Raw genomic sequence first — 13,620 nt, 5'->3', positions numbered from 1 at the left:
TCTCTTCTGAAAAGACACAAGCCAAAGTCTCCATTTACTCACCGTTTAATCTCATTGCCACGGAGAAACAACAGAGGCATACAAGTCAAATAAAATCTCATTTGAGACTTTTCAAAACTAACATTTTCTGTTGACAAGCGGACCAGATTTTAGGTTAAAATGCATATGCACTTTATAATTTAGCTCATGTAACATTTGAGTCACAAAATCACTTAAATAATCACCTAATTAATATGAGGCTATAGAAAGGCAGTTTAAAATAGTTTTAGACGCAGTATAGCACGTGTTTTGCACTTCTTTTGGACTGAAGGCTCTTGCATGCTGTTATCATCCACCTGCAGAGATCAATGTCCTGGGGACTTCCTGCCCTTCAAACGTTAATTATGCTTATTAATTACTGTCAGACTCTTTTATTCCATTAATCACTATAGTTTGCTTGCCTGTGCCTCACTGTCTGGCTCTAATGAGAGTTAAAATGTGCCGTCGTGGCATGTTTAGACTTGAACGTGCGTGCATGAGCTCATGTGTACCTCGAACAGGGCCATGTTCTTGCCGTCATGTTGCTGGTTCTTCTCTGGGTCGGTGCTGTTGATGAATGGACTGCTCTCCTTGGGGTTCCCATCTCCTGTTAGCAAAAAACACATATAAATCATCAGCGTGACAGCAGACGCCACGCAACTCCAGAGGGCTTCACGGGCAAAAAGCTGCTGAAACCATTCCAGCACTTTACATTTTAGATGCACAAAAGGTAAAACATGTTTATTGCACATTTTAGGTCATGCATACCAAAATCAGAGATAAAAAAACTAGAATTCAAATTTATGCATCTGGCAGATGCTTTCATCCAAAGCGACTTTCATTGCATTCAAAATATACAGTTCATGCATTCCCTAGGAATATAAAATATTGAGTTGAGTTGCCATTCATTTACATCCTCCTTTATTGATAATTCACTCTGAGATCTTTAAATAGAAAATGTGTTTTTTGTGTTCTTAATTGCAATTGTTGAGATCTCTTCCAAAAAGTTTTCCATTTGCTCACATTTAATGCCAATGGGAGAAACAACAGAGGCATGAAAGTAACATCAAATCTCATTTGAGACTTTTCAAAGACCTTCCTTACGCTGGACTAACATTTTCCTTTCTTGATAATTCACACTAAGATCCTTAAATAGCAAATTGATAATTCTAGTAAAACAGAAATATTACTTAAAGATACTAGCAGCGACACAGACTGTTCAAGGTGACCTGTATCTGTACAGGTAAGATGCTTTCCTTTACCGGTGTCAGCCCGATCTCACGAAAGTGCGTATCTATACAACGAATGTCATTTCTCGTACCATTTATACAACAAAAATAGTTTTTGCGTGCATATGATACGCACTTTATGGCGTGTAATATGCACGCGCTCCCACCCCTAATCCTACCCAAGGGTTTTCAGTGCGTAGCATATGCACGCAAAAACAATTTTTGGCGAATAAATGGTACGAGAAATAACATTCGTGGTATAGATACACACTTTCATGAGATTGTGTTGGTTCATTCACCTGGATCTTGGATCAGAGGGCATCTATGTTTAGGGCCTGGATGGCAGGGTTCGAGTTGTGATTGGGTGTCTCTGGATTTACTTACAGGTGAAACTCGAAAAAATTTGAATATCTTGCAAAAGTTCATTTATATCATCTGATTATGGCTTACAGCTTATGAAAACCTTTTCACAATATTCTAATTTTGAATTTGGGGTTTTGATAAACTGTAAGCCATAATCATCAAAATTACAACAAATAAAGGCTTGAAATATCTCACTTTGCATGTAATGAGTCTATATAATATATTAGTTTCACCTTGTAAGTTGAATTACTGAAATAAATGAACTTTTGCATGATATTCACATTTTTCGAGTTTCACCTGTGTGTGTGGAGAGGGATTTTAAAGAGGTGTTCTGCACACACTGGTTTAAATATTAGAACCAAAAAGTCTCCATCCATTGCAAACATTGCATTTGGATCAGGTTTGCATTTTTCTAATGTCATATGCATGGATTCATTTGGTCATTCTCACCATACAATGCAAAACGGATACATCCAATCATCCATTTAAGCCTTTTATCTGACATTGAGTCACTCGTGATATTTCAGATTCTCTACCTCTATGCTCCTACTCAGAAAAATCAAAGTCCTGATCACAGGTTAGTCATCCAATTCCAGTCGGATCTCTCCAGCGGTCATTCCCAGTGCTGGAGCGGACAGCTGATCTCATGATCTGAAGCCACTGCTTGCTGTCATCGCTTGATTGACGCTTCGGCCTCTGGAGGATTTCAATGCGGCTGTCAGTCTGTCACGCTGCATGAGTTAAATCACACTGTACCACGGACTTCTGCTTACATTACAATGACAGTCTGTGAGGCCGTGGCCCGGAGGGAATATAGATTTTTTCCCCTAAATATACCTAGGGATTGACCATCACAAATAATTACCATAGAATGACAAAAAGTAAATACATAAAACACAATCTGTGTTAATGTGTCTTGTAACCAAATGCAACAATTCATGTTTTGATTAAAATGTTATGATTACAATATGCCTTCACTGTTAAACTAAATATTTTCTTTATTATGGTTAAACTTTAAATTATAGAATACAGAATGGATTCAAATAGAGAAACTAGAGTACAATATAGTTTTCATAAAAATGGATGCAGAGTTATGTGACTGATAGATAGATAGATAGATAGATAGATAGATAGATAGATAGATAGATGCATATATACAATGATAGATAGACCGACAGACAGATAGAAAGAAAGATAGAATCACTCTAAAAAATGCTGGGTTGTTTCAACCCAATTTTGGGTAAAATATGGACAAACCCAGCCGTTGGGTTAAATTTTTACATTACATTTTTAACCCAACGTTTGGGTTTGTCCATATTTTACCCAAAATTGGGTTGAAACAACCCAGCATTTTTTTAGAGTGTATATAGATGGATGGATAGACAGAATGATGGGTGGATGGTTAGATAGATAGATAGATAGATAGATAGATAGATAGATAGATAGATAGATAGATAGATAGATAGATAGATAGATAGATAGATAGATAGATAGATAGATAGATAGATAGATAGATACATACATACATACAACGATAGATAGACCGACAGACAGATAGAAAGAAAGATAGAATGATAGAACGATAGAATGATATATAGATGGATGGATAGACAGAATGATGGGTGGATGGTTAGATAGATAGATAGATAGATAGATAGATGGAACAATATAATGATATATAGATGGATGTATGGATAGACAGAATGGTGGGTGGATGGATAGATAGATAGAGAACGATATAATGATAGAGAGATAGATAGATAGATCAATAGAACGATGGAACGATAGATTAAATGATATATAGATGGATGATGGATAGACAGAATGGTGGGTAGATAGATAGATAGATAGAACGAAAGATAGATAGATAGATATATAGATCAATAGAACAATGGAACGATAGATAGAATGATATATAGAATGATAGAACAATAGATATGACAGAACGATAGATAGTATGATTGATGGATGGATAGATAGAATTATAGATTGACAGATGAACGGATAGATGGATAGACAGAATGATAGATTGACATCAGATTGACGGATGAATGGATAGACAGATGATATCACTGCATCAGTGTTACTCAACCTAATCACTTAAACGTGGCATCATAAAAATGAATGTGACTGTTAATTGTGAGTGTAAGCGCATGTTCCAGCTGTCGAACACTTCACATCGGACACGTTATACTCAGTGATTACAGAAGAGTGTTGTCATTAGCGGAGGTGATGTCATTCACTTCATCAGTGTGTGAAGCATGGAGAACTTTTCCCCGGAAGAAAAGCGCATTTGTTACGGACGGTCACGGATCCGAATCCAGCGACATCGCATTCAGTCCTGTCCGATCACACACACACACACACACACACACACACACACACACACACACACACACACACACACACACACACACACACACACACACACACACACACACACACACACACACACACACACACACACACACACACACACACACACACACACACACACACACACACACACACACACACACACGCACACACACGCACGCACACACGCACACACGCACACACGCACACACACACACACACACTCACACACACACACACACAAACAGCAGTGAGGACATGCTGTTATATGAACTTGTGTGTGACAGAAGGGGACTCGTTGTCAGATTTAATCTTTCTTTCTCACACACCACACTAAGTGAAACCTCTGTGGAGTCTGGAAACGGCTGATTAAATCCAGAAAATAACACTCGTTTATCTGCATTGGTCACGTTCCCTGGTTTTTCCATGAAAAAGAACTGACACTTGGGATTGGGTAAAAAAAAAAAAAAAAAAAAAAAACCCAGATAAACCAAACTAATCCCAGAATTCAGCGGCCGGCCCTGTCTGACAGAATTAAGACCCAGTGCTATGATTGTGCCGTGAAATCTTGTCTTTTCATTGGCTCAAATATTGTGACACATTGTCAAGGATTCGTCAGTGTTGGTTACACGGACAATGTTTCCCAGCGGCCTAAAAATAGCAAAGACTGGCAAAAACTCAAAGCAGTCTCAGACTCAGACATCGCACAGAGAGCGCACACAAAAATAGCCCAAGCCTTCTCAAAACTTGCCATCTGATTGGTTGGCTTCATGCAATTTCATAGTATACAGTTTTTGCCAATTTCCAGGTCCAAGACACTAGACAATATTTACACATTTGGCAGGCTTTTTTTTAATCAAAGCAGCCGATGATGCATTCAGACGACACCATGTACCTCAGTGTCGATCGCTCTGTCTCACCGGCTACAGGAGCCTGACAAAACATGATGGGGACAGAACTTACGAGGGTGAGCGAAATAATGACAGCATTTTTATTTTTGGGTGAACTGTCCCTTTAAATGCATTTAAACATCTAGAGATGTCAATTAAAAAAAATAAAAAGAATGATCAATTAATAAATTACTTGTTAACGTTAATACTGCGAAATGCAAAGAAATCCAAATGCCTTGCATAGCCAAAAATAAGAAATGTATAATTTATTTAATTGTATAATTATGTCTAATAATATTTATATTACTATTTAGTATTTAATGTTTTCAGTTACTTTAAAATATTTGTAATGTTAAAATTAATGATTATTTGTATTATTTATTATTTAAATAACATTATTAAATATTAAATTATTCTATAATTTACACTTAAAATTGGGGGTGGGGTTAGTTAATTAATTATATGTTAATAGTAATACTGCAAACATACATGTGGAAGAATCCAAATGCTTTGTGCATGTAGCCTAAAATATAAAAATATAACTTTAAATATAGTTGCAAAACTATGCCTCATTCATAATATTTATACGTGTATATTTTATAATATATAAATTATATTAATTTAGTTGAAATTAAATTAATATAAAATGTAATAAAACACTTTATACAAGATATGCAATTAATTAATTGTTAACAGTAATAAAAGCATATGCTCATGCTTTGTGCATTGTATAACTATACCTCATATTAATTATAATATTGTATAATATATAAATTATATTATATTATGTTTAATTTAGATTAAGTTCAAACTAAAATATTTATATGATAAATTATCTTTTTTTTTTTCTTTTTTTTTTTTTTTTGTATTTAAACTTAAAATTGTGGTGGCATTCAACCGCACTCATAACTATGATCACTTAAAGACTTGAAAGCAGAACATGCTGTAAAATAAGCTGGAGAAAGCCTTCCACAAAAGTGTGCGTGACCTCCAGCCAAGATCAACAAAAGCTGTCGGCAGGACCGAGCTCGCCGTGCAGGCGCAGGCCTAGCGTCTCCATCGAGAGGAGGTTCATATGTTTCTCTGACACTAGCAGGGGATCAGAACAGAGACAGCGCACACCGCGCACAGCAGACCCGCCATCTGCTGCCCTTGACTGCGGATCCCAGACTAGTTTGATCTTTCCTCTCATTACATTAGGAGAAGCTCTGGTCCTGAAGGAGCGCTAATGCACAAATCTGTCCGAAACATCTCTTGGGTTTGTGCTCCGGCGTCCAGAGGAACAGCGCGTGCGAGTGTTAATAAGACGTGCCGCTGAGGTGGCCGGTCGAGGAGAGCCACGTGCATCTGACCTGTGCAGACACATGATGTTTCATCGCTGCTGAGACGCGTTTTAGAGATGCGTTGTGTGACAAACGGCTGCACACTTCAACTCGCAGATAATGATTCATGTCGCAGAGGTGGTCTGAACCTCTTACGAAGAGTGCGAGCTTGAGGAGGACGTCAGAAACTACACTTTTACACCGTCTGGGAATGCGAGTGGTTTATGTGTGTGTGCAAAACTCACCGCCTTGATGATAGTGTGTTACGAGTGGTTAAAACAGCCCACCTGCGGCTCTCTAGGCTATTCTGAACAAACAACATTTATTTGCAATGATTTATACATGTATATTGTGAAGATGTTTTAAAAAAGTCTTTGATTTAACTTCTGTAAGAAATACATCCGCATAGACAGTATATAAACTGGACACAGCGACCCCATAGATTTCAACGAAGAGAAGTGAAGTCAATTTGAAGCACTCACTTCCTGATCGCCAGGCGAACTGCGCAGGCTCAAACTGAGCTTGATGACGTAGATGTGACGTGAGTCTGACAGCTGTCAGTCTTCTAGTAGCTGTGACGAGAGAAATCTGAATCATTCCCTTCCGAATCTCGGAGAGACGGAGAGCGTGAGCATTAGCTGTCCATGAGCTAGCAGCGGGAGCAACTTTATCACTCTCTATGGGCTTCTCCCTTGACTTTATGCCTCCACGTCCCCCCGATTGCCCGTGAGCTTCTCCGCCGGGCGGTCTATACGGTAATTTCTCAACTTGTGCGACAGAGTCGCGCTGTTATGACGCATTTGTTAGCCTATTTTTACAAAAACTGCTTCTACGGGGCCATAACGTAAGATACAAAGTAATGGAGCCTTTTATACATTATCGTGTTTCTTTAGAAATAAATAATGGACAAATGGAGTCTTTAAACGCCTCAGATGTAAAGTTATTTGCTGTCAAAGTGACGCCAAAATGAATGGGAGTCAATGGGATGCTAACAGCAGGTGGGAGTCCGCTAGCCAATGGCGGCGCCCGGGGAAGCTTCAGTTTCCGGCGGATGGATTAACCCCTTGTACATCCGTCAGTTCATTGCTGTGAATCAGTTCAAATGAATTCAAATGAATCAATTTTTAATTAATTGACTCTTGACTCTTATCATTCAAACACACACACACACACACACACACACACACACACACACACACACACACACACACACACACACACACACACACACACACACACACACACACACACACACACACACACACACACACACACACACACACACACACACACACACACCCACACACCCACACACACACTCCAAAGTAAGAAGAGTAATATTGTAAAATATTATTAGCATTTAAAATAACTGTTTTCTATGTGAATATATTTTAAGATTAAGTAATTATTCCTGATCAAAGCTGAATTTTCAGCATCATTACTCCAGTCTTCAGTGTCACATGATCCTTCAGAAATCAATATGATATGATGATTTGCTGCTCAAGAAACATTTCTGATTAATGTCAACAGTTGAGCTGCTTTATATTTTTATGGAAACCATGGTTTTGTTCGTTAATGTCACTTACGATCAATTCAATGCCTTGTTTTGTTTTTTATATCAAAATCATACGGACCCCAGACTTTTAAATAGCAGTGTGAATATAGTATACTGAATATTGTCAAAAGAATAGAGAATATAAAGATATAATAGTTTTAGTATCACGGAGCTCAAACACAAACGCTGCAGGACGAGTTGTGGAACGCTGACGTTTATTACTTAGTGTTAGTGTTAGTACTCTTAACGATGAGTAACAGTAATAGTGACGCTTGTCTTAGCAAACAACCCTAATGAGACGTAATGAGACGAAACGAGACGAGACGAGACGAGACGAGAAGGGAAGTGAGCTTTTCGAACGGCTCCGAAGGGCTCGCTGTTGGCTCATCAGGTCTGATTGAAGTGGGCTGTTGAATTATCCTGTCGGTCGAGACAGGAGTGGAAACACTGCAGGTGTTCGGCTCCACAAATTAAAGGCTCTCTCTCTCACACACACACACACACACACGCACCGCCCTGAGGACTGACCTCTGCTTCAGCCTGTCGCAGGTAACAGCGATTACTCTTCTGAGCCGATGACACAAGTCTATCTTTGACTCTCTTTTCCTCTCTACAAACATCAACACTGTCTTTTCTGGTAATTGCTGACAGCTCAGACGCTCTCACAGAGTAAAAAAGAAAAAAATATACTGAGTGAAAAAAGTGACGGCAGAAATACACCTCAAAGAGCCTTGGAAAAAAGTGTGAAAAAGACAAACAAGAAGAAGTGTGACATCAGCTCCAAGGAACAAAAGCAGAGAAACACTGAGAGGTTTACAGTCAATACTTTAGCACAGATTTATCATCCAAACATATCATGCTGCCATAAAATAAGATGCATATGATCAAATTACAACACTCTCCATTATTTATAACCAATTTCTGTGGTTATGGTAATGCTGCCTTCAAATCATTTGCATCATAAATCATCTAAATGAGAAAAATAGCACGCTTTAATGCTATTCTTCGTCGGCAGAGCACAAAATGCATAAAAACTAAATTTTACTGTCAACAGTCTCAATTGAAACTTGGGACTGAGATTTTTTTGAATAGGAATTAAATAAAATTACTTTAGATGCATCACCTTATCGCTTAATTTTAACTAGGAAGTGAAAAAATAAACATTTTTGCACACCTAAGTCCGACCAAAATCACATCGTAATTACAATTTCTGAACTCGTAAGTTTTGAACGATTATGCTGTTTTAAAGGTTCTTCTACAATAGGTTTACATGCATCCAAAGTAAAAAAAAAAAAAACTTTTTCTCATAATATCCATTGCACATCACCCCACTTCTCATTTCAGAGTCTGAAAACTGTCCGTTCACTCTGGTCTACTCTGCTCTGATTGGTCGGATTGCCCACTCTGCTCTGATTGGTCAGATGGCCCAGTCTGTTGTGATTGGCTTACTCTGCTCTGATTGGTTAGATGGCCCAGTCTGTTGTAACTTGTGATTGGTTTACTTTGCTCTGATTGGTCAGATGGCCCAGTCTGTTGTGATTGGTCTCTGCTCTGCTCGGTCATATGGCCCAATTAGTCGTGATTGGTCTCTGCTCTGATTGGTCAGATGGCCCAATTAGTTGTGATTGGTCTACTGCTCTGATTGGTCAGATGGCAGTCTGTTGTGACTTGTGATTGGTCTACTCTGCTCTGCTTGGTCAGATGGCCCAGTCGGTTGTGATCTACTCTTCTCTGATTGGTCAGATGACCCAGTCTGTTGTGATTAGTTTACTCTGCTCTGATTGGTCAGATGGCCCAATTAGTTGTGATTTGTCTACTCTGCTCTGATTGGTCAGATGGCTCAGTTTTTTGTGACTTGTGATTGGTTTACTCTGCTCTGATTGGTCAGATGGCCCAATTAGTTGTGATTGGTCTACTCTGCTCTGATTGATCAGATGGCCCAGTCTGTTGTGATTGGCTAACTCTACTCTGATTGGTCAGATGGTTCAGTCTGTTGTGATTGGTCGACCGCTTACAGTGCGTGTTGTAAACGAAACATCCATTCCCATATCTGCATTTCAGCTTCGTACCTTCCTCAGCACTGCCACACAGTGATACGAACAGTAACGATGGCGTCAGTTTTACCGTATCAATGCAAGTCCTCGTCCTTTTGAAGTGTGGCAAAGTGGATTTACAGCACAGAAAACTGCGCCTTCTCATCATGACGACAACACGAACCAAACTCTGTCAGTCTCAGCTACAGCTACATGCAAATGTGTTACATTGTTACTCAGGTTTGTAACAGGAAGTGAGACTGGAATTACAGACGAATAGTTTCAGCAGTTTAGCATCGATTCTTTCTTTTAGGAGACAATAACCTTATCTGTCGTGCACTTTCTTTACACATATTTGATATTACACACTGCATGAATGGTAATATTTAAAAAAGCATAATTGGGGCACTTTAAAATACTTGAATGCAGCATCAGGATTTCCAATGCAAAAAGATACATAATGGAACTGCATTGGGAAATATAACATGTTACTATCAATATTAATATATTTAAATGTATATTATCTGAAAGGTAAGTTTAGATTATACTTTACCAATCCAATCAAGCTGAATATATTCACAGATATATATATATTTTTTCATATATAGTAAATCTACTTTTTCTCTGCATACATGCATGAGTAGGCTACTGTATATTTTTATAGCTTTTTTTGTGTACTGATATTGGCCTCTTTGCTGGCAGATGTCTGCAGGTTAAGACTTACTGAGCGGCGGCTCTATTAAGCTTTTAAAAGCACCAATTTTCTGTGTGTGCATGTGTGTGTGTGTGTGTGTGTGTGTGTGTGCGTGCAGGGGTAAACGGCACATTTTGTAATAAGGCTGGCACTTCAAAAGGACTGTTTGAACCCTGTGGAACGGCCTCGCCTCGCTTCCATTCACAGTCTAACAATATCACCTTTTTGTGCCGAGACGAGGACGGAGCCTGACAGCCCAGGCGAGCACAGAGATTTAACATCAAACAGCTGGAAAATGAAGCCAATGAAGAATAAAGTTGCAGATTGAAATGTGCTGAATACATTTAGCTGCTCAAGAAATCCGATAGTCAAGCTGAAAAAACAAACCGACCACGATAAATGTGCTAAACATACAGAGAACTTCTAGCGATATGTTTCATAATATTATATTTCCACAGAGCCAATAAAGTTGCATTGAATAAATTTCACTTCATTATAAAACTGACTGGAACCGGCTTAACAGGTAAATGCAAAGCTTGACTGACTTTATTACAGTTTTAGGATAGGTTTACATGCATTTAACAATTTTAATCAAGCATCTTTTGTTTCTCTTACAATTAAGTAGTGGTATCATATTATAGTGCTTTGCAATATGTAATGGGGTGTCTGTGTGTATATATATATATATATATATATATATATATATTAGGGCTGTCAAAAGATTAATCGTGATTAATCACATCCAAAATAAAAGTTTGTGTTTACATAATATATGTGTGTATACTGTGTATGTATATATTTAACACATTCATGTATATTTAAGGAATAATTGCATTTATATACTGTATATACATTTATATAATTTATATTATATATAAATATTTTATATATAAATATAACCAATTTTTCTTAAATATATACACGATTGTGCGTGTATTTATATGTATAAATTACACAGTACATACACATATACGTATTATGTAAACACAAACGTTTATTTTGGATGTGATTAATCGCGATTAATCTTTTGACAGCCCTAATATATATATATATATATATATAGTATATTTTGAGTTGGACATGTTTTTCATGAGATTCACTCAGAAACAATATTATAATTAACAAGCCACATATTTCTGATTGAAACATTGTTCAGTTTCAGCAGATGAATGCACATTATGCAGAAATACACAGATGTCTTGGGTTAGTATTTAGTTACGTACAAGAGACAGATGGCGAGGTAGATTCTCTATTTACTGCTTATATTCACTCTGTCTCTGTTATCACTGACTGAATCGGTTGTAATGCACGAGCACGACACAGATAAATACAGTTTGATGTCATGCATCTCATGCATCATTCCTGCAGTTTAATACGCTCACAAACACTTCAAACGGGAAGCAGCCGATTCCAACCTCTCCATTGCAAACCAGTTACTGGAGATTTTCTGACTAATTAATCAGGATTAACTACCTAATAGGATTTGTCCGAGATAGCATCTAACAATCAAGATACTATGGAGAAGGTAAAGCTGCTGTGTGTAACCTAGATATGAATGACTCGTGAGCTCCAGCGCTGGCTGAAGAGATAACGGCAGATAACTTTACACCGGTGTCAGAGGCTCAGATCGCTCTCTTCTGTTTGAGGTTTAGATAATTAGCTCTGAAACTCCGGTTAGATATTTTCTCAAAGCTTCCGACTGCTGAAATCACACACATGTAAGACTCTTCTAGCCCAAGGCAAGCTCAAAGAGGCCATACGATGCCATTTTAAAAGGTCATTATTTGTTTATTGGGTTCAATACAATAGGTTAGCATGCTTTAAAATGATTTTTCACATACTGTATTATTGCAGCACTTCTATTCCCAGTCTGTCTGAAACGGTCTGAGTTCTGGTTCTGGTTCTGGTCTGGATTCTATAAGTCAAGTCAAGTCACCTTTATTTATAAAGCGCTTTTTACAATACAGATTGTATCAAAGCAGCTTCATAGTGATAACATGAAAATAATACAACGAAGTTTGTTTCTGCAAGAAAATTACGTCATCGTCCACCTTAAGAAAGGCAGATCAATAATATTGTTGAATATTAAATGTCCCCAACTAAGCAAGCCAGAAGCAAAGGCAACAAAGCCCCTCCTTCTGAAAATCCAGTGCTCTGATTGGCCAGCAGACCCAGTGCATTGTGATTGGCTAAAAACCTCAAGTGTGTGTTGTAAATGTAACGCCCCCTACTATAATTGTGAGATTCAGCTTCCAAGGCTTCTACAGCAATTGCAAACACAAGCAGTTACCGTAACCGGCTTTACCGTATCCGTTCATGCCCAAGTCAGATTCTGAAAATGCAGTAATATTTAGTTTATGCGTTGCTGGCCTCAGATATTACACTGACACCTATTGATGTGGATGCAGAATGAAGCAAACATTTTCACCTTTATTTAGCCTAAATTAGATTGACAACACTTTTCATCTCAAGAGAATGGGCAAACCCTATTTATTTGCATAATTACGCGTTTTTGGTCTTAATAAACCGATCTTGAAGATAAGCGGGCTTGGCTTGATGAGTATTTGGTCAGATGGATGTTCCTGGTCACAATTTATCAGTGCACTGCACATTAGTCCAAAGAAGAAGAAAAAAATCAATCAAACACTTCACCAACTGCAGAGGTCCAACCAATTCCTGAAGGATACAATCCTGTCCTTTCTTTTTTTCACTTGATGAAAGCATCTAGCTTTCATCAGATTAATTATTATGCATTCCATCACTGGTTTCCTGCTTATTTTACTGGTAATAGCAAACAGGCACTCCAGAACACAGACATACACACACACACACACACACACACACACACACAACCACACACACAACCACACACACACACACACACACACACACACACACACACACACACACACACAGCCCCTATCCCTAAACCTATCACACACACACACACACACACACACACACACCTTACACTGCCCCATCCCTAAACCTACCCATCACACACACACACACACACACACACACACAACAGAATCAAATCAAAGGGAGACATCACAGATACAACATGCGGCTTACAGAGGACACACACACACACACACACACACACACACACAAAGATAAAAAGAAAAGATCAACAAGGATCAATGACATGATTATTTTGT

General features: G+C 38.2%; 1 protein-coding gene across 9 annotated transcripts in view; it reads right to left on the bottom strand.

Moving 5' to 3' along the window:
• The window catches only part of slc12a5a (solute carrier family 12 member 5a), a gene marked incomplete at its 5' end in the record, with an annotated part of 157,337 nt that overhangs the window by 51,224 nt on the left and 92,493 nt on the right, over positions 1-13,620 (bottom strand). For all 9 annotated transcript variants that reach the window (XR_013799441.1, XR_013799442.1, XR_013799443.1 and 6 more), the window contains one exon: positions 531-625. Coding sequence is in view for 3 of the 9 variants with exons in the window: in XM_079627176.1 (XP_079483302.1) it covers positions 531-625 (95 nt within the window). The remainder of the gene's footprint in view (positions 1-530; positions 626-13,620) is intronic.

The sequence above is a fragment of the Phoxinus phoxinus genome (genome assembly GCF_949152265.1).
Source record: "Phoxinus phoxinus genome assembly, chromosome: 11".
Classification (NCBI taxonomy): domain Eukaryota; kingdom Metazoa; phylum Chordata; class Actinopteri; order Cypriniformes; family Leuciscidae; genus Phoxinus; species Phoxinus phoxinus.
The sequence above is the reverse complement of the archived record's forward strand: the minus strand, read 5'-3'. Positions and strand labels throughout refer to the sequence as shown.